The 22330-nt window shown below is 51.4% G+C and overlaps 1 protein-coding gene across 3 annotated transcripts in view; it reads left to right on the top strand.

Annotated features, from left to right (window-relative positions):
• PLEKHO2 (pleckstrin homology domain containing O2) overlaps positions 1-21420 on the top strand; it is a 36399-nt gene extending 14979 nt beyond the window's left edge. For 2 of the 3 annotated variants that reach the window (XM_090028514.1, XM_090028513.1), the window contains exons 3-6: positions 160-276; positions 10847-10951; positions 15210-15308; positions 17159-21420. In XM_090028514.1, coding sequence (XP_089884640.1) covers positions 160-276; positions 10847-10951; positions 15210-15308; positions 17159-18391 — 1554 coding nt within the window. In that variant the 3' untranslated portion in view covers positions 18392-21420. The remainder of the gene's footprint in view (positions 1-159; positions 277-10846; positions 10952-15209; positions 15309-17158) is intronic. The other variant, XM_090028515.1, reaches the window with a different exon arrangement.
• The last annotated feature ends 910 nt before the right edge of the window (positions 21421-22330 follow it).

Raw genomic sequence — 22330 nt, 5'->3', positions numbered from 1 at the left:
AGAGAAGCCCCTTTTTCCAGCAAGGTGCTTGCAGAGATTTTTTTTCAGTTGCATCCAGTTGGTTTTCAGATCAAATCGCTATCAGCCAGCCTTGGTACACAATGGATTGCAATGTGTAATGCTATAAAGGACTGTATTCTCTCCCTCTCTTCCCTACAGGATGAACAGAAATGCATTGAAACGGTGGAGCTGGAGAACTACGACAGGTGCCAGGAGCTGCGGGCCCTCTTGAAGAGGAAAAATCGCTTCCTTTTAATTCGCTCCTCGGGTAAGAAGGTAGGACTGTCCTTCTCTTTACCCTAAAATCCTGCCGCTTGCAGGAGGAGCCCGCGCGGGATGTCTCTGCGTGCATATGCAGGGACCCGGGAGATACCACCGTTCCTGCTCGGGTGTGCAGTGTTATTGGGTGATGAACCGGGTAGTGCGTGTGTGGAGCTCCCCAGCCCCTGGAAAGAGTCTGAGCTGCTCCGTTGTATCTCGTAGACCTTGGACCGCTAACAGGCGAGGGTGATTCTTGTGTCCGTGAAGTAAGGCCCAGTGCTGCTGGGCTGGGGGACTCTGAGGCTCAACTCTGCTGTGAGATTAAGCTTCTGAGCAGCAAATGGACACAGTTGTGAGCTCTTTCCACAATGTGAGAGAAGGGTAGATGTCCTCCGCATGGGGGAGATAGGTCTCCTCCTTCACAGCTGCTGTCCCTCAGGAGAAGGTTTTCCTCATGAATTTTTCAGCCCCAAAAGCTTTTACCCGTTGGTCTCGGAGACTTTTAGCAGGGAAGGATGGAAAAAGCCTGCACCTTTGCATGCCCATGTACTCTCCTCCACTTTCTGGGGTAGGAAAGCATCCCTGTTTAAGGATGCGCTTATGCTAAGCAAGCGCCTAAAACCCGCTGCAGTCCAGGCCCTAGGCATGTACTTCAGTGTTTTGCAGCATTTGAGCAAAAATGGCCAGTCCCACTGAAAGCGCGGTACAAAGAACTGTTTCTCAAAGCGATGCCTTGGAAAACGCAATATGCATTATGATCAATTCCCACAAGCCATAGCATCCACAGGATGCCTGGGGCAGGATCCGATTACAGCCCACACCGGGCAGCAGTGCTGGCATGGGAAAGCCTTCATCAATCCACCCTAGCACCGAGTCTGAGAGCCAGGTCGTGCCTGCCTCGCTCCCATGCACAGCAGCACGGAGCACTGTATGGCCACCGCCGCAGTCGTGGTGTAACATAGGCACACCTGAAGTGCGGATGCAGCTGCAGCTGCACAGAGCTCAACATGGCCTTCCTGGCCCAAGCGACCCCCCAGCTTTGGGGGCAGGTGTTGCAGGATCTGTATAGAGTTTCACCCCCGTGCCCTAGCAATGGCTTTTATTTCGATATCTTCGAGGGATGAAACTTTAGCTGCTGTTATTCTTCGGCATCTCGGTTCTGACTTATTTCCTGAATATTTTGCCTTTTCTTTGGCCCAAGACTGAGACCACCCTGCCCTGAATTACTGCGTCTCCCAGTGCATATCTGACGGGCACAGAGGGCCTTGAACAAAACAAAGTCATCTTCATGAGGATATCGATGGCCGCAAATGTCTGCCCATAGCCAGCTCCTCACCTCTGCAGAGTTTAGATACGTAAGGGTTATTGAGTCGCTGTTGAGGGTTTTGTGCATACCCTTGGAGTCTGTATATTCGGTATTTACTACGGCAGTGTCACCTACAGCCGTGGTCGTGTTCAAAGCCCGTTGCACTAAACTCTGTACTACTATGTAGGAAGGGATAGTCCCTGCCGTGAGGAGCCTATGCTCTCAGCAGAGGCGGTGGGGGAGAGGAAATAAGTAGCACAGCTGACATTTGAACCAGGGAGTGGAAATCTCACTCCAGTGCTTTAGCCACGAGACCAGCCTTCGTCTTACTGGGATCCTATGACCCCTGCTGACCTCCTGCCCCTGGGGCAGGGGGCTGGACTCCATGATCCTCCAGCCCTAATGTCTATGAATCTGTGAAGGGTTGGGGGAGGGATGGCAATATCAAAGTAACAGCATCTCCATGCCATATGCAGAGAGCTATGAGCCCACCGCATCAGATGCCACCTGTTAGCTGCTGAATATCCACAATTTCCATTTTTTGGATCCTGTTGGCAGCTTCGTGCTGTTTGTATTTATGCCACCAGCCCAGCTGATGTCAACAGGGGAAGTCTGCTTGGAAATGGATGGTGTAGTATGAACCTATCATATATCATCTAGGTAGCAAAGCATCAAATCCTCCCTATCTCCTCTAAGTCATCTCACATTTCTGCAGGACAGTCCTCCTGAATAAGGGAGTGAAATCTTTCCCAAAGCTTTTCTACCCTGGCCAGAGGAGCCATGCTTTGCGTTCAGCCTCAACCCAGCAATGACAGGGTACCTGCACCTTTTTAGAGCACGGGTCCTTCCTACCTCCCCTGTTTCTCTCTCTGCATAATGCCTTGCTACTGATTAAACAGTGCTATAGAGAGAGGCCACTTTCTAATCCAGCTCTTTTGCTGAAACGAAGGGCTTTTAGAAATGAGACATTCCCTGTTTGCAACTTCCCCCGCCCCTTGGCCGGGACTCTGGCAGGGATGTTGACACACAACATACTTCCACAGATGTGAGACCAGGCTTCAATTAACAAGCCAATGTACACAACTGTCCTCTCTCTGTTTTGAAATTGCAGCTGTGGTGAGATATATCAGCTAAACAGTCTCCATTTGGGAGCCTCAATGCTGCGCTGGGCAGTTTGAACCTGCCCCTGTCAACTGGATGGCTGAGCTCTTCCCGCAGCGCTGATTTTTCTCCACTGCTGGTCCCAACTGCCTGCTAAATGAATGTGGAAAGGGAGGGGATGTTGGGGGAGTGCCTCTGAGAAAAAAAAGCAGGCCAGTTGTGCTGAGATCTGTTCACCTGCTGGGCTAACACTTTTTTTTATTAATGTATTTTGTGTTCCGGGTTGGATCGGCCAAATCGGTTCCCAGTCATATTGCTGGAGCAGGGCTCAGTTGGTCCAAAAACTGTATTGATTGAGCAGGCAGAACTCAAGCGCTCTAAGCACTATGTCTAGCGCTACAACCGGCGAGCATCCTCCATCCCAGGCTCTCACCCTGGGACTTCAGATGCTCCCAAATCCATTGGCAGGCATCCTACATGCAGGCCCAAGCCCAGAGGTGTTGGGATTCAGATGCCCCCCACCGAGATACTTGATCCGAGCCAAGCGGCAGAGAAGCGATACCCACGTCTGACTGTGCAAACAGCAGGTAGAGGAGGACTGACGCAGATGCCCACTTCCCTGTTGCAGCGAGTCTGTAAGGCACCACGAGCACTGGATATGTCCATTCTGGCTCAACCAAAGCATCCGTATCCTTTCTGTCCTGTGATGAGTCAGAGAGGAAGTTGCCTTGTTTGAAATAGGCCTCGTAGCAAAAGCATTTCAGACTCTTTTGCCCTTCTCACCAAGACAGGGCCTTTGTTGTGCTGTGAGAGTAGTTGAATACAAGCATTTTCATGCCGCCTTCCCTCTCGTCCTGCTCCGTTATTACTTGCTTTCCTCATGAAGCCCCGAAACACAACGCAATGTGAGGAGCAGCATTTCTCTGAAGACGTGGAAGTGAGCAAAGGATCCCTTCTGTTTAGAAACCTTCAGATGATTCAAGCCACCCACATCCGTTCGGTTAAGGAAGTCAGAAGCGGAGAAAGCTGCTGGAGTGGTGGATGACAGCCCCGGGAGCCGACAGCGTGAAGAGCGGGGTGAATCTCGCAGCAAGTGAACTAACAAGGCAGGCTACAGTTGTTTGCAGGTGGTTGGCACAAAGCGGGTATCAAGCCTTGCTCCCCCGAGGGAGGGAGACGAGGACAGAAGGAAGGCGTGAGAAACCAGTCAATGGAAATCCATCACTTCCTGCAGCTTCTGCCACTCTGTTCCTGGCACTTGCAGGTTCAAATCTGGCCCTGCAGTAACTGCATGGACGTGCCTACGCCCTTGTTACACTTTGCTCGCAGGGGGCTTCAGTGCCAGCTGCACCTGCCCTTGGCAGATATGGAGTCTGGAGCCCCTACGGATCCCTGCAGAAGACTCGGTTTGGACACACGCGCCCGGGTCCTGACGGACTTGCATTGCTGCATGCTCATGGGCAGAGTTTAACACCGATCCTGTGCAGTGAGACAGCTCTCCACGCGGGAGCAGAAAAGTGCAGTTGTTCTTTAAGTAATGGCCTGTTCTGTTCCTACCATTGTCTAGAAGAACCAAGCTGGCAGGGGTATGGATTCAGAGCAGGAAGAGGCAGAAGTTTAGATATGTAAGGGTTACTGAGTCGCTGTTGGGGGTTTTGTGCATACTCTGGGATTCTGGTATTTACTACGGCAGTGTCACCTACAGCCATGGTCGTGTTCAGAGCCCGTTGCACTAAACTCTGTACTACTATGTAGGAAGGGATAGTCCCTGCTGCAAGGAGCCTACGCTCTCGGCAAAGGCGGTGGGGGAGAGGAAGTAAGTAGTACAGCTGACATTTGAACCAGGGATTGAAAATCCCACTCCAGTGCTTTAGCCACGAGACCAGCCTTTGTCTTACTGGGATCCTATGACCCCTGCTGACCTCCTGCCCCTGGGGAGCGGGGCTGGACTCGATGATCCTCTGTGGTCCCTTCCAGCCCTAATGTCTATGAATCTGTGAATGGTTGGGGGAGGGACAGCAATATCAAAGTACCAGCATCTCCATGCCATATGCAGAGAGCTATGAGCCTACCCCATCAGGTGCCCACACTTCCTGTTAGCTGCCGAGTAACCACAATTTCCATTGCCAGATCCCGTTAGCAGCTTTGTGCTGTTTGTATATAAGTAGCCATCCCACCTGATGTCCACGGGGGAAGTCTGCTTAGTATGAACCTATTGCATATCATCATTTTGCAAGCCCCATGGACCGGGTGTGTGAACATGATACTGTCTTAACTGGGAAGGCAGATAGGATGGCTTGGAAGCTGTTACTGTTAGATAGAAAAACTGTGCAGAAGGCCCAGGGAGCAAACAGGGATCCCTCTTTATTTTTTTTTATTGTTGAGAAGGAACTGTGCAGGAACTTACTTCGTTTCATGGTTTCAGGATTATTGTGCAGCATGAACAGGCTGGTCTGCACCCCGCTCTGCTGCAGTGCACATTGCAGGCTGTGTAGAGCGGCCGCTAGATTTCATCCTGTTGACTCTTACGGGTGCACCAAGGCATGGGTCTGGATCACAACTCAGTCCCCACTGGTTTAGAGAGCAGGACAGTGGGTCAATCATGCAGCAAGTGATCCCTTGGCTCTGCTTTTGGGCCCTTCATTCTCTTTTTGAAGAGGAGCTCCAGCTTGGCAGCCCATGTGTCATGCACCTGCTGTTATATGGGGGAGGTGGGGTGTCTCTCCACCTCTTTGACATTCAAATTGCAAATGCCCACATGTCAGTAAAAGCACAAGGAAGAGCAACTCCATTTCCTTCTTCTAAGGTCCCCCTTATATGCCCAAAACTAACTTCCAGAGCCTCCCAGGGGATCAGAACTGGGCTCCAAATAACAGGGAAGCAGCTGGTTAATTGAGGTATTAAAGTACTTAGAGATAACCTGGAGAGAGAGAAGGAACCACGGGCAGGCCCCTGCCCTCCTGAGAGAGCTAGTGGTGGGGAGGGAGAGGATTGTCCGAAGGACACTAGGGCGTGCTGAGAGAGGAGGAGAAGCAGGAGAGGACATGAAAGCTAAGGGAGGACAAGATTGCAAGGAGGAACATGGGCAGCTCTGTAAAGGCCATGTGTCTCTTGTCCCTCCCTGGCCAGCCTGTCCTTTCTCATTCCAGGATGAAATGCTGCCTTGGCAGCCTGTGACACCAGGCTCAGTCACCAGCGTGTCATATTTGCAAGCAGGTGCTCAGACAGGAGACAGCAGATGGCTACAGGGAATTGGGGGAGTATGAGGAAATAGCAGCACTAATATTAGTCAGCAAAACAAGCTGGGGTCTTGGCATATCAGCCCCCCATATGCTGTCAAGGGCTTTTACAGACAACGCAAAAAAGGGATCTCGGGGGCGGATGTGCAGGAGGACGGCAAGGTAGCTTTGGGGCTCTTTACCAGGAAACTTCTAGCCAGTAGAGAACTGGGGCTCCGAAGTGGTACAGAAAAGTGTCCTAATCGGCAGGGTCAGCTTCCTCCCACGAAGAAGCTAATGTCATCTCTGATGGCATTTGACCTGTCCTCTATGAATTACATCTCTGGAGTCATTGAGGTGCAAGACCAGCATATGAGAGGCCGGCATTTTGGCCCCGGGACCACAGGTGCCACTTGGCATTGTGGCTTACGCATAATCCATGGGGGCAGGTACTTCCACAAGAAAGCCTGTGACTTGGAGAGAAGATGAAAGATCGTGTGCAGCATTGTCTGTGCACACGGAAGGAAGTGTGTGAGGGGAGGACACCCGCATTTGGGGGTGGCAGAGAAGGGCTGCAGGTTCCTTTGAATCCCGATGCTCTGTCCTTTTACCCAAGGGGTTGGATATGTCTTGCAAATAGGAGGGTGAAAATCGCTCCTTTCAGTGACCCCACTTAAAGCCTTCAATATAGGATTTATGGGGGGCCTACAGGGAAGCCAAAGCTTGTATCCTCTTCTGCATTCAGAAGTGTTAAGGTCAGAAGGGACCATGACCGTTGCCTCATCTGAGCTCCACGGTCTTGAACAAGTCAGAAGTACGGCTGCAGTGCCACGAAAGCTCAGCACCATTCCCATTTTGCAAATCTGGGGAAAAACAAGCACACCGGACCGCTTGCCCCAGATTATCCAGGCTGCGTCTGGAACAGCCGGGAGGGGACCCCACATCTCTGTCCCTGAGCCCATGCTTACAAAGCATCTTTTCAACAACCCTCCTCCTGCTGCCGTCGAGCGCGTTTGAGGGGACTGTCATTGCAGGCCAGCGTTAAGCTGCAAGACTCGGTTTCTTGCCGGGGGACACCTCGGCTTCTCATTAAATGAGGAACAATCCCCCGAGCCTTCTCCGCTCTGCTGCACAATCCCCAGCTGACACCCACGCTTAGTCACACTCGGAGGCTGAGGCTTTCTGGTGGCGGCCCAGGACAAGGCAGAGGCACGAGGGGAGGAAGCCTGCAGCAGTGCGGGGAGCTTTTCCACGAACAACATGTACGGAGGTTTCTAAGCTCCCGGTACGCGCTGCCAGGTCGGTGCCAGGCCGCCCAACAGCTGAGCCGCAGACAAGGAGAGCTTTCTCACAGGCTTTTGTCATCGCAAAGCTGAGGGGCACAACTGTTTCCAAACAAAAAAAAGTGTTTTAAGCGCACACAAAAACAGGCTGCTTTAACTGAAACAAAACCAGCTTGTCACTGGGTGCTGGAGCCTTGCCTCTATGAGGTCCCCGGCTAGCTCGCCCTCTGGGCTGCATCAGCAGAGAGTGGCTGCAGGGCAGTGCCCCAGGCGTGCCCCTTCCTCGAAGCTGAGCCGGCCACAAAACCGGGCCTCGTCCCCCGCCTGGAGGAAGCACTAAGTCCGTGCTTGCCGTGCAGGAGAAAGGCCATGCACCCCATCTTCTTCACAACCTTTACACGCCGCACGGGACTGAAGTGCATAAGAATGAAAGCCAGTGCCATCCCGCCCCTTACAGGAAGGGACTGGGGCAGAGGGGGAGGGTGACAGGCCTGCAACGCCAGGCAGCCCGCCGGGGCCAACCCGGTTTAAGGGGGATGCGTCTCGGTAGGCAACTAGACGTGAGGGTGAGGAGGCCCGGCTGCATCAGCAGAGGTGGCAGATGCTGCAAACCGTGCTCCCTGTATCCTGGGTCCCTTTGTAGCCGCAGTCAGGACGGGTAGCACTGTGTGTGAGCAAGGCTGCTCGGTCCTTCTCGTTAAAAGCCCCTGATTTCAGGTGTAACTGCTTGGGTTGGATTTTTTTTTCCATGCCACATGTCAGTCTCAGGCTGATTTTTATTTTTATTTGTGGGGGTGGCCAAAATGGCTCAGCCCTTTTTTTGAGGGCAAAGCAAAGAAAAAAATGCATTGCTTTGTCCAGGTTCAATTCTGGTGAGCTTTGTTTTGAGGAGCAGTGGTGCCGACCATGCTTTGGAATAGAGGCAAGGGGCTGATTTTGTGCAAAGCGGGGTCTTTTGTCATCCCAGTGAAAACACCCCCCAGTTTGGCTGAGCTATAAACCTTTGACAAATCACAGACCACGCAGGCTCCATAGAGACTTTTGCAGCTACGTTCCCTAAAAATTCAGTCCCCACCGAAAGTGCTCCCGCCCTGAGCCAGAGGGGGTCAGGCTGGCCTGTCCTGGCAAAGGTTGCTTGGGGTCTGGCCATACCTGGGCATCAGGTCCAGGGAGCAGAAATGAGAACAGATAGCTTCTCTATCCTCTCTGCTGTCTGGGATGCTCCTGCTGGGCCCCGGCTGCGTGGAGGGGAGAACTGCCTGGTTCAGGTGCAGAAAGGACAAAGGCTGAACCGGCTGGGGGAGATAGGAAGAGGAAATCTGGGGCAGGAACTGCGACCTCTCTTCATTCATTCCTTAGTTCGGCTTAAGGGATTTGCTTCAAACAACATGGAGTGTAACCGCTGTGCCCGAGCCCCGGAATAACACTCTCCACTGGTGTGTCTGGAGGCAGAGCTCACTCCTAGCAGTGAGGAGCTCTGAGGCCAGGACAAACTAAAAGTGACTCACGTCATGCCTGGGACTAGCGAGAAGGTTGGCGACTCGGGCTGTGACCCCCTGGCCCTGGCAGGAGGATTCCTGCAGACGGTGGCAGGTCTTGTTGAATGCACAGAGGATAAAACGGAGGGGGCGCCCAGAGGCACTTGCAGCACTGGCCTCTTATCCCGACATGCTCCCACACCCTCCACCTATAATTTAATAACTAAGGGCCAGCGCGTTAGCACTCGGGCAGCTAGTGCCTGCAGTGCTCGAGTCACAAAGGGAGATGCCGCTGCCATGTTCTCACTTACAGCGTGTCACTTCTTCACGCTATGGAGCGGAGCACATCATGGACAAGCACCTAGCTGGGGTCGTCGGACCCCAGTGCTCTTTCCTGCCCAGGGCAGGGGTCAGACTTGATGACCTACTGAGGTCCCTTCCAACCCTAGCATCTATGTACAGGCTAGAGCTTAAAACAGGGGAGACAAAGCCTGGACATCTTGCCCTTCCCCCCGCAACTCTGTCACATTGGACTAAGTCCATTGGTTTTCCCTCACCTCATTTTCCTTATCTTGAACCTTCAGGAAATGATTTCTGCAGCTAATGTATCCCCCTGGGGGGAAGCTTTTCCTGATACGCAGCCTACGTCTCCCCTCTCTGTTTTCCTCTGTAGCTCCTAAGAAAACTCAGAGATGGAGAATGCCGGTTAGGTCCTTCCAGGGTTGTCCAAACGAGATGCACATAGCTCTTCCAGCAACGGAGAACTGCATCAGCCTTTTAGGTACTTCCAACATCTGGAAGCACACCTGGATCGGACATCTACTAACAGCAAGGGTCGTTCTTTAGAAGAAATGCATCGTTGCAAAGCAGACCTTAAAAGTTTCCAGGCTGTTCATTTGTAGGTGGTGCCAAGAGCTGTATTGATGAGGCTCAGACTCTCAGCCATTTTTAATGCAGCAACATGTTTATCATTAAATGATTTTTTTAAAAATAACCCCCAGACATGCAAAAACCCGCTACATTTCTAGCATGGACGTCTTCCAAGGAGTTTCAAATCCTGAGCACAGGGCTCAGGTAAAGTTTGTCACTAGTTGGCAGGAAAGATCACGTCCCAGCTACTGAGGATTTCAGGGGGTTGTCGAGGAGTTCTCACTCTGAGTTTTCCAGCTACAGTAATTGAGAAAATAGGGTTCTTTTCTCCCCCGCCCCAGACTATTTCAGTAAAAATGGGGAAGAAATACTTTTTGTCGGCATATTGCACGGAAAAGTTTGTCCTTCTGGCAAACCAAGTTTGAATCCGAAATGGTTCAGTGGAAAACCCAAATCCTTTCCCTTCAGAAATGTCATGCACCTGTTGCTGTCCTTCAGCTAGTTTCTCCACAGCTACGCTCCCCGGGCAAGGGGAGGCGGTTATGTCATTAGGGTCCCTAACCCCCATGAATAGCCTCAGCCAATGAATTTGGCACAGGGTCTCCTTGCTGGCCCCTTCTCAGGCCAGCACTGAGTCAGATCTCCTCTCCGGTTGCAGTGCCTCACACCATGCCTGGCAGTACAGTCTTGGGGCTGTGATAGCACTCAGGCACTCGTGTCTTTGCACTGTGAGTAAGGAGGGTGGGTCCATGTGGCCACAACATTTGGCCTGCTTCCTTTCTCCCAGCCCCCCCAGCATGGGGACACCCCACCAGCCCTGTGTGTGCTGCGTAGGGATAAGGTGCGTGCGGCACACAGGGCCCCAGCACCCTGCCCCAACTCTGCAGCAAAGGCGCACAGGAGCCGAGTTCACTGCTTCAAGCTCACATTGACCCCTGGCGCACATGGGGGAGTAGGGGGTACAACATCTTAGTGCGCCTGGCAGCACTAGCACGAATGCAGCAATCTCAGGCAAAGCCACGGCACCCAGTTTACTAAGTAAAGAGCCATCTGGTACTCCCAGAAACTTCCTTACTCCTTGCTGTTTTTATTAATTTAATTGCTCGCTGCAAAAATAAAACTATAGCAACAAACCGTCCAGCATAACACAGCTCTGTTCACTGGAACTGCAGTGCAAGGCTGCTGCCAAAGTGCAAAGGAATTTCTAGTTTAAACACCGCCTGGAGCTGGACGCAAAGTAAAAACCCGAGTGATGTATAGAGAACAGCGAAGCCATTGCCCTGCCCTTGGCAAGTGCTGTTAAGATGAAAATGCCTCTTTTCTTTGCAGGTCCACGATATCAAATTTCAGGCCCAAAATTTGGAAGAAAAGGAGTCATGGATGAAAGCCCTCAACGAGGGGATCAACAGAGGCAAAAACAAAGTATTCGATGAGGTGAGACCGCGGGTTGCAAGCACCATCTGTTTCTAGGTCCGCTCTGCTTGCCCTGCTGCCTTAGCTGGAGCAGGGGCCTCGCTGAGGGTCTAATTAACCTTGGGCTTGTGCTTTGTAAGCATTTGGATTCCAGGTGAAATGTTGCAGTCTGAGCCCGTTGCTCCTTTTCTCATGTTCAAATGAGATCCGCTTTCTTGATGCACGAGCAGAGGTCACGTGCACCATGCTGCTTAACACCACGCTACAGTCATGGCCAACAAAGCCAGAACATTTGGGTCCAGGTTCAGAGGTGGTGGCACTCCCTGTGCCCGAGTTACACCCCCTTGCCAGTGTGTAGGCAGGTCTTGGTTACTGTGGGCGCAGGCCAGGCAGCCAGAACCTGCGAAGTTAAAGAGCTTCTTCTGTCCCCCTGCCAGCGGCTCTCCTTGCTTTTCTCCCCTGACCTGTGGTACGTGGGATCCACAGGCTCCCATAGGTAGAAGTGGCGTGCCTGTGTTTGAGGCATGCGATGTGTTGCTAGATGGGTGTGAATCCCAGCAAGCAAGAGAGCCCAACTTGGCCTCACTTTCCTGCTGAGGGTGCACCTTACACCATGCTAACGTCCATAACGTGGCCTGGGGGGTAACCAAATAAGGCTGCATCTGTCCCCTTCTCATTGCACACCTCTGGCTGTGTAGCCTGTACCTTTCAGGGGAGCTTCGAAGAAACCTCTCTGGGTTCACGCATCCACTGGGTGATGGCCCCGTGGTTTGCTCCCCACCACCACTGTGATGCCAGGACTCTTGAGATCTACTCGGGTCCCTTCTGACCCTAGAAACTATGAAACCATGAGAAGGACAGAAGAAGGGAATGGAGAAGTGGTATCGTTTGTGGTCAGCCTGAGCGGCAGAGCAACTAAGGGCCTGATCCAGAGCCCACTGAAGTCAGCGGGAGACATTGGAGTGACTTCAGGGGGCTTTGAATGAGGCTCTCAGTGATCACACTGCCGTCTCTCACTCCTGCTGCGGAAGGAACTGGAGCGTGGGTGTTACTGCAGCTCTCACCGGGCCCTTGCAGCTGCCCTGCTGTCTGGTCCCCTCTGGTCTGGAGGTGTCCACAGCCAACGGCCAGGTAACTGGGGACAAAGCTCTTGGCTGGGATTTGCCCCTGCCCTCAAAGAAAGGAGTGTCAAGTGACAGAACCCACCAGCTCCTCTCACTGCTGAGAGAGGTGTCATGGGAAGTGACTGCGTGGTCCCTGAAAACACCGACTCTGCAGAGACATGCCACCAAGAGCTGCCTGATGCTGCCCCGGAGAGTCTACACTGGAACGGGCTTCCAACGCGCTTGCAAGCTGGAGCTAAGCTACCCCCTCATGCAGACACTCAGAAGGGAGGATTAAAACCACGTCGCCTGGTTAAGCATAGATCTTGTCTCGTTCCCTCACCCCTCAGCTCATTGCCAGCCCTCGGAAAAGAAAAACCAGGAAGTGTGATGCATTATACAGCAGCAAGGAGGAGGAGCACAAACTGGCCCTCACTAAGGGGCAGACAACACCCCCCCAGGAGAATGACATGCTCCCCATGAAACTGTGACATCTGGAGAAATGCACGGGACCTAGGAGACCAAGCAATTAATGAGATCTGTTCAGTAATAGACCAGACAGCTCAGAAGGGACATGCAAAATCTTGGAGAGACTTGGCAGGTCATCAACGCATCAGACACCTTCCCCCACCATGCTACAAACCCGGTGCCATGGAGCAGACCCTTGGGATGAGTGCTGCGTGCTGGACCTGGGCAGTGCCACACTGGGGGTTGGGGTGAGTCAGCCTCCAGCTGCACCGTGCATAGCGCAGATTTATCATGCAGATCCAGGGTTTGTTCTTAATCGCTGGAGGCCACCTAGGAAAGGGGAGGACTGTGCTCCCCTGGCCTTGCCCTGTTCCTGCTAGTATTGGGGTATATTTATTGTTGTTTGGGGTGGTGCTGCTGTTGCTCCCACACAGTAAAAAGCAGCGTTCGAAGCCAGGAGCTGCAGACAAGCCGGGGCTGTGTTATAAACCAGAAGGCTCAGCCTTCCAGCTCGCTCCAGTGTTACAGCCAAGGAGGAGCTGTGATACAGTATCACATCATGCTGGACAGCCCTTCCTGCTTCTGCTCTCTCCCTCCATCTCTCTCTCCCAGGGGCATGGGTGCCACAAATCCCTTGGACCTCTTTCCGGGAGCATCACACAGGGTGAACCCCACAGCTGACCCGGCTTGCGGGGAGTGCGGAGCTGCAGGCAGGTCCGGAGTCCCCCCCGGCAGGGATCCTCAACCTTGTCAGACTCCAGGCCCCGCTCAGAAAATGCAGCCCTTAACTTTCACTTGTTTCTTAGCTGTGGAAAAATAACAGCAATTCTTCCGTCGCAAAGACCTCAGAAAGCCCCACAGCAGGTCACAATGGTTTTAACACTGTGAATTCCTACGTGAAATCTCTGGGTTTCTTTGGTGAATGACGTGTAGGTGTTTGTGGATCTAGCAGTGCGGTACCCCAAGGCATCCTTAAGAGGATCTCACAGCACCTGGCAGCCTGGTTGAGATTCACAGCTAAAAGCAATCAGATACCTCACTCCTCTCCAGGCGCCTAGCTCCCATGAACAGCAACAGGACAACTAATGTCTTGGAGACGTGGACCCAACAGACAAAAAGTCTCTTTGGGTGCAAAAACAGTACGGGCCTGATCTTTGGTGGATGGAAGCCAGCATTCCCATAGCATCATGCTGTATGAAAGCAGCAAGGCCAAATCTTCAGCTGTGGTCAGCGGGCCTCGGGTGGCAGCTGAGAGCCAGAACTGTGAAGAAGCCAGGGTGACTCCTCTTTCCTTCCTCGGGTCAGTTGTGACGCCGGCAGCCCGGTGTAGTTTAGAGCAGCTTCAGGACGGCTCTGCACCAAACCAGTCGATGGCAACTTTCTAATGGGGCATTATGTCCACTGGGATCGCTGGGGTGCAGTGCACTGTGCTCCTACCCTGGGCCCCTTCACTGGGTACATGAGTAGGGGCTGCTCAGGGGGGATGGGAAGTGAGCCAAAGCAGCAAGAGGGCTTTGCATGGGTTGGGAGGTCGCCCCTGGCTTTCCACGTGCTTGGCACTTCATTCTGAATCTGCTTCCAGAACGTAAACGTGTTAATTCAGCTACAGTTGCAATTAATCCAGGTCACTGCTCACACCTTCTACTCAGCTTCCTGCAACCATTAAAGCCGTACAAGGGAAGGTCTATTGCTGGGAGCTGCTGATACAGTTCACAGTCAGGTCAGGATTATTGATGTGCCTTCACCTTTTAGATGGCATGAGCAATTTTACCACGTCTCCCTGCTACGTTCAGCAGTCATTCCAAGCCCAGCCTGGGCAGAGAGCAACAAAAGCCCTCTTGTATCCTTCCTTTTCCTGCCCTGGAGGTGCAGGGAGCTCCAGAGTTTGGCAGACTGCAAAGACTCTCTTAATTTCACCCAGGCCACTGCCATGCCTAGGCTCGCATCCTATGGATAAGCGTAAGTGGAAGTGGAGAAGTGTGAACAGCCCAGTCACCCTATGTGTTGCAACCCAAGATGAGAATCTGGAGCTGGCATTACTATAGCTAAGATGCTGAATGCAGCTAATCTGCACCAGATCATGCCTGGATTAGCTTTGAAAAGTCGGTCAGGTTTTGCAGCCATATGGAGCCATGGCTCTGTTGAGATCTCCGTTGCTGGCACGCCACTGTGGGGAACAGAGGATGGCATTGATAACAAGTCTTGGCTTTCCAAGAACAGAGCCTGCAGGCTTGTCTGAGGATCTGTGGCATCAAGGCCAAGTAGGTGAAGGAGCCTGTTCCAAACACTTCCACACCCGAGATGGCTGCGGTGCACAGCACAGCACCCTGCTGACAAAGAGGCTTTGGGTAGCATGTTCAGTGCTCCAGTGTCTCATACAAATGCCTCTGGGCGGGACTGCAGCATTCAGATAAGGCTGGAAACATTTCTGGAAACAACTGCGGCCTTAAAGGCAGCATAACGACGCTGGCAAGCAGCACGCAGGTGCACAAAGGAGACAAGGAACAGTTAAAAAAAAAAAAGTAAAGGGTTGGTCAAGCATGGGAATCTGGGGCTGGATTATAATGATGACATGCTGAAAAGCCACCCTGGGCGCAAATGCAGACCCAAGAAGCAACAGGGAAGGGTGTTTTCATGAGCTCTTTTCAGCCATGCCTTGATAAGTCACTGACATAAACTCTTTTTACCCCCTCTCTCCCTCTTCAAAGGTAAAGGTAGACGAGAGCCTTTCCCTGGAACACAAGACTCGGGGCAGAGCAAAGATGGGCCAAGGGCGAAGACCACCCACCAGAAGTCATCTCAAGGAGGTAAGCGCTCAGCTCCAAGCTGCATGCCGCAGCCTGCTGAAGGCCCCTGCCGGCTTTCGCTGCTTGGATACCTTCCCAAGCAGGTGGCAGTGGCAATGATTTTGAAGCGCACGGGTGCTCACCAGCAAAGCACCCATGTAACAGAGCACAAGCTTCTGTGTGACCCATTTAAGAGCTAGTAACACTTCTAAAAGGAAAGGGGGCTGCTATCAAGGGCTTATGGGGAGGAGGAGGACAGCAGCTGCGTAAGCTATGCATCCCTCAGTCATAGCTGATGCACAATGCTGTGGTCTGCTTTGTAAGCCTTTCCATAGCTCCTGAATTGCTTTGGCAGGAGTCGCTGTTGTTTCATTAGAAAGCAGGTGGCATTGAAGCATAGAGCATGGGTCAAAAGGAGATATTTCCTTTCTAAAGCAATGTTATGGGCCAGCCTGTCTACTGTCAGCCCCAACTAGCACTTAAGAGAAGCCAACCTGTTTGCATAAGAGGTTGCCCTTTCATGTTAGATTCCTATGACTGCGGAGGCGTTTCTGCATTGGAGGTGCACTGATGCCTTAGAAGATTTAAGCACGCTAATGAAACAGCTTAAGTCTAAAGCTCTTTCTGCCAGTGTCACAGCCTTCTGACATCCACCATCTGTGCAGGTCTGAACTGATTTTAGCACAGAGGAGGAAGTGCCAAGTGCAGAGGAACCAGGAAACATCCAACAGGTGGATCTTTCACTAGAGAAATGCCCGGAAATAAGCAGATTCCTCCACTCGCCTCCTCATTACAAAACCTCCGAGGCACAAATGCTCTCCTGGAATTTTATTCACAGACTTAGTTCCCTTTACCCCTGCTGGTATTGCATGCCTAAAATCTCAGACCTTTTGTTTCGAGGGCCTGCACTTCGAAGGGGAGTGTTAGACACTTCCAGCATCACACAGGATCCTCAGTCAAATGAGGTCTTCTCTGGGCACTGGAAGCGGAAGGCACTCGCAAGGGGAGGGTGTATTGGATGCAAACTCTGGGGTATTGAAACACCACACGGACTAGTGTCAGGGACGATTTTATGGTTGTTGAATGGAAGAGGAAACGCACGCTCGAGCTGTTACGAAAGACGAGGGCAGCAGAATCTGTAATGAGCTAGACAGATTGGGGACGGGGCGAGCGAGCGCCTTGGGAATTTCACTCCCGGGAAACGCGAGACGAGTCTAAGGCAGAAACCGCCATTAGGTTGCAGTGCTCTGCTGGGTATGGAAGAGAAGGATCAGGAACCAACATTGGCTCTAGCAGGATCAGGACCTAACGTGTCCCCCAGTGCTGCCCTCGCTGAGTGTTGGGTAGAGGGCTGACCTGCACAACCAGGACTGAACCAGTCTGGCCAACTGTGCACAGCTCTCTCTTTATGGAAAGGAGACTGGAAAGAGTGCAAAGACATGAATACGGTGTGCGGTAAATGTAAAAAAGAAAGAAAAAGCCATCTATTTTTTTCTTGCCTCCTTTTGGCACCCCCAAGTCCTCCATGTTCCCATGTCATTTGCATTGGCATCGCAGAGCTCATTATGTCCAATGTCACGTGAAGCAAAGGTAGTGGCACCCTCTGTAAAGCTCATGTCAAGTCATACAAGCAGGTCCTCATGAGTATTTCCCTTATTTGCTAGATGGTCCAGAAGTCACATTTTTGACAGATTTGAAAACAAGGTGGTGATAGGAAACAATGACCTTTCCCTTCAGCAGAGCCTGTAGAGTCAAATCCTGATCCCAATCTCATGGTACCTCCTTGACCGTCAGGGATGTTTTGAGGCTTGTTTTTAGGATCAGGGACGGGTGATGGGATAAACGCTAACATCTCTCTCCTTCCATTTCAGGTGGCCAAGCGTACGTCTGATGGCATCCTGAGGCTCGATCTGGATGAAGTGGACAACGGCCCTCCAGACTCAACCTTGCCCCTCAGTAATAGTGCCAACAACGTGCCTCCTAAAGAAACGCCAAAGCCACCTATGCCTCCTGCGAAACCCAGTGTCGTGCCTGAGAAGGAGAATGTAGATGACAACGTGGCTAATCCAGAGGTTAAAAAGCCACTGTCGCCTCCCCTGCCACCGGCCAAGCCGTTTAAAGAAACTACTTCATCCAGCGATGATCTGCGCTCCAGGGATGAGGAGTCTGTCAGTAAAGAGGAGCACGCCGAGGGATCGGTATCCTCCAGGGACAGCAAGGAGAATCTCATGGAGCTCAGTGACAAAGTCACAGCCGCTGCTCCCATCCCTCCTCCTAAGATCCTATCAGACAAGCTGAAAGTGAGCTGGGATGAATCATCCTGCGACCCTGAAAGCACGGAAGAGCTCAAACCATCAGAAAGGGGCAGTCAAGAACACCTTGCTGAAGCGGTCCTGCCAGATACCGAAAAGCCTCCAGTCCCTCCTAAGATTTTGTCAGAAAAATTGAGGGCAACCATGAATCCCAGCCAGAGGAGAAGTTTAGACGATGAGGATGCAAGTGTCCAGGAGTCTGACACCTCCAAACCCACCGTGGAGGAGGCTGAGGATGGTGAAGAAGCAGAATCCACCCCTCAGGAAGTTGAAGGGGAAGAAGGAAGCAAGGAAGCCTCCGATGAGGAGGAGGAAGAAGAGACTTCCTTAGACGCAGGAACAAACCAAGAAAACATTCAGGTATTTAATCCAGAGAAAATGCCGTTCGGCCAGCTTGCAGAAGACACTTCTCCTCTCAAACCCTGCTGTGCTCCTCCGGGAGATTTGCTGCCTGAGTCAAAAAGTGCACAGAAAGCACTTGTGGATGGCGGTCCCCCCAAGGAGGCCCACCACGACCTGGCTGAAATGGAGGAGAAAGTGGCGAGTGAAAAGGAAAAGACTGAAAAACTGCTGGAGAAGGTTTTGCAGGCGGAGCTGAACCCGATGCAGGATGGGAATGGGCCTCCGGTGATTGCCAAGACGATCCTCAGCGAGGCAGTGGAGCAGCTTCGGCAGGCAACACAAGTCTTACAGGAGATCAGAGATTTTGGAGAACTGAGCAAGGAGCCCACCGAGAAGGAGAAAGAGAAGCGAAAGGAGCTAGTGATTCTGCATAGGAGAAGCGTTCCCTGAGATGGATTGCACCAGACGTGTCTTCCTCTTGACAAAGCAAAGCAAGCTGCCATTTAGGACTAACCCTGTTGCTAGGCCAGTGTTAAATGAGGTTGTGTTTTGCTCTGCACAAACCACACATGCAGAACAGAGCCAAACCTTTCAGTCACACTTCATTTTAGTCTCTTTCTGCTGCAAGAGTCCAGTCCAGGTCTTACTCCCTTAGCACAATAAGTTACAAGTCAATGAACCTTGGTTGCAAAAAAGTGAATATTCTTTTAAGGGCTCAATTTGAATATATTCAAATCACCAATTGGCAAAGACAGCCATGGGCTTTGGATTAGGCCCTGAAAAATAACTAGTAATCAGATGAAGAGCACTGGCTATTTCCAGACACACCTGTATGAATATCCCCAGGCACACCTATACCCATGCAGCAGCCCTGAACACGTTAAGTGTCGCCAGTTAAACCACTGCCACTGAGAATCACGCCCCAAACGTCAGGATAAATTGTGCCCCGTTAGTTCACTTGCTGTCAGCAACATGAGAACAAATGGTTCGTGTTCTCCGGGGAAACTCGTTCATTCAGTCTGCAGGTGCAAACGGGCATGATAGAAATTCACACAAAGCTGGCAAACCCATGATGGCAAAGGATTGTTTTTAAGGCCTAGATATAATGCAAAATCACCGCCATTTATTAGAGCGCTACAGAGCGCTCTGTGTTTTACACACTGGACCAATATTAACTGACCCTAAGCACTATGATACTATGATCCTCGTGCTACCATTCCAACAAGGGAAACTGAGGCAGAGCAGCGGTTAAGCCAGAGGAGTCAGTTGCAGAAATCAGAACCCAAAATAGAATTTAAACAAGCTTATCCCTACCCCGTATCATGTGAAATAGCAGTTCCAGCTGCCCAACCTACTTGGTTTTTTAAAGAATAAGTCAATCTTGCCCCTGGATTGTAGGAGGGGATAATTAGGCAGATGTTTGGAGAGGGGAGGGAGAGCAGTCAGTGCCTAATAGGGGCTGCAATGAAGATGCTATTTCATTAAGGATGTTAGCTGTCCTGGAAGCAGGCTCCCACCATGTTACATACAGTGGTTTTCTCTTGGGCTAGGAACTGACGGGTGCAGGGAGGTGTGCATCATGGCACCAGGCCGTGCTAAACGCCTATTCACATTGTTCTAGCAGGTTTTTACCTGCTATGCCGAGGCTACAAGCTAGGCATGAAGGCCCAGTCTTGACGCACGTGTGGGCATGCTACGTTCCTTGAAGGAGATGCAGTTTGCACATAAATTCCTTTGGGGTTGAGCCAGGGCAGCACTAGCTTAAATACTTTGAACCAGACAAGGTGTTCATGGTATAAAGGCCTGATCTGGACTTGGCCAATTTCCACCTGCATCTCTGCCCTTTGGTTAAAAGCAACCCCACTTCCCTTAGTATTTAGTGAGAGAACCAGGACTGAAGGGGGATCATCACGAAGTTATGCCTCGTGTTTGAAGGCAGGAGCACCTTTTGCACCCTGGCACGGCACACACTTGGTCACCTCTCTGTGGTCCAGGTGCACTGGCACTTCCTGGACTGAGCCAAGGGGGTCATTGCTTGTCTCCTCTTTCCATGGTTTTGCCCCAACGTTCCCACTCTTGACAGCACCACATCAGCACCCGTAGGACCCCTGCCTCCCTCGTCTTTGTTTTCTTCAGCCTTGTGCACTGGAGGAAGGAGGGGGCCTTTCCAGCTTGATTTTAAGGAGCAGCGCTTCCAACTAGCTGCCACCTTTCTGCCTGCCCAGAGTCAGGATCGCGCCATCCACCTTGATCTCAGGTTCCTTCTTTTATAGTTCACTGGGGCTAAATAGATGCCACAACCATCTTCCTGCGCAGCAGCAAAGCAACGTTCAAAACTCAGAGGCTCTTATTCCCTTCTTAATTCAGACAGTGGCCTCTCCTAGGTGTGAAAGGTGCACACCTTGACCCAGAAGATTTCAGGAACTTAAAAAATGGCAGCGTGGGTCGAGGCAGGTATTCGCTCCACCCCAGACGTCCAGGCTGGTTGGCTAGAACGACCTGGCTCTAACTGTTCTGCCTTCTTCTCAGGCTAGTCATTGGACTTGCATTGAAAGTCACTGGTTATTTTATTACACATAAAGCTTTTGCGCGCTAGAATTCCCTTGAGCTTCAAGAGTCAAAACAGCCCCAACTTCTAGACAACAAAAATCACTGAACCGCTGGTGTCCAGAACACAGCTCCACAAACTCAGCCCAAGGACGAACGCTAGTTCTGCCTAACTTACTGCTGTAGAGTCAATGTGAACCGAGAGTCTTTTTCTCTTCGGAGCTGCACTTGTAAGACAAGGGCTACCAATACAGACTTGGTCTATTCTGTGCCTACCAGCCATTTGATGGATTTTTCTGCATGTGCACTTTTGTTAACCGAACACTGTGTGATGTCAGCAGGAACTGTAGAAAAACCTGGTGCGGACAGGAAGCTGCAGGATAGCAGCTTTCAGGGAGCAGGGCAGGCATTTGGGAAATAAAACAATCCTCCGTACGGGCAAAGGAGATGCACACGTCATAGGTAAAGTTCAGATGAGGATTCAGATTCCTCTGCAGGGAGGGCCAAACCCGGGCCTGGGATCTGAATGCTTGTACCCAGGGGAAAGTTTGGCAACATCTCTAATAGACACAGATGCTTGCAAGTCCTTTGTCACTGCACCATGCTAAGTGTGACACCTGTCGAGTGAAAGCGCTGATGAAAAGCACCAGGACACCCATGTCTGCTACAGCTAAAATGACAGGCTGTGCTCATATTTACTGTATATTTTTATATAATACTGAGTCTTTTACTGAACAGATGTCTGATGTGATACTGAAACCCCGGCAATAGGAAATCCTAACAGAAGCCCCTTGAACCTGTTAGGAGACGGGGGAGCTAAAACTTTTTTACAAGCCACAGCTAAATACTGTATGTGCTCTACTAACAGAACTTACCATTTTGTACCATGTGTAAATACATATAACTTAAGTGAAATCTCTTTTAACACAGCGGTTGTTGCTCAAAAGTGTTGAGTTTTATTTTTCTGATAGATTCAGTTGCTTCTAGAAGTGGTGAGTCCACATGCACCCTTAGTTCAACTGGTCTTTTGTGTATCTGGAGAAATGAAGCATCATGATTTCTCCTGAACGGTGAATGAATTCTGCAGGTTTCCCATGCTATTCCCATTTTGATCACGAGTCTGCTCAGCCTAATGGAAGGGGGCAGGTCATTCTGTAACTGCCTTCTCCCGTGATTTTTTTTGCATCTCTTGGAGACATTTAGTGCTGGCCCCTATCAGAGTTGGGATGCCAAAGGCTTTTGCTCTGAGCTAGTCTGGCAGTTCCTACCAACGTGGCCCCTTTCCCACCACCCCCACTTCTAACTTACTCTTAAAAGCCCTAGTTGCACTGAGGTTGCTCTCTGGTGCACAAACCCCATGCATCTGTTGGGATGGATGTGATGCTTAGAGTATGTCTGTATGCCTCTGCAATGATTGCAAAACAGGCCATACCTGCTTGCTTCTGCGCTGAAGCACCACGTGGTGCAGAAATGCCACGTGGCTGATGTGAGAGGGGGGCCAGGTACTGTCGAGCACTGCTTTCAAGTGCATGCTGGGGGCTTCAAATCCAACAGCATGTGCCAAGAAGTAGCTGCCTGACATTTTTCAACAAGCAATGCGCATGGAGCAGAGTGACAGGGCAGGATTCCTCTGCAATGGTCTCAGCGTTGTGGGCAGCAGCCTAGACATGCCTTAATTTCAGGTTGGTGCTCCTGGCTGCCAGTGCCACCGTTAAATAATTGTAACCAGAAGGCAGTTAAGATGCCAGAAACCCAATGTGAAGGCCTGCCAGAAAATCAGCTGCCCCAGCCAGCCGAAAGACAACGCTGGCTTCTGCTTGTACAAGAATTTGGAGATGTGGC

This window comes from Crocodylus siamensis, chromosome 15 (genome assembly GCF_052110815.1).
Source record: "Crocodylus siamensis isolate JL-2025a chromosome 15, ASM5211081v1, whole genome shotgun sequence".
Lineage (NCBI taxonomy): Eukaryota > Metazoa > Chordata > Crocodylia > Crocodylidae > Crocodylus > Crocodylus siamensis.
This window is presented reverse-complemented; position numbering and strand designations above follow the sequence as displayed.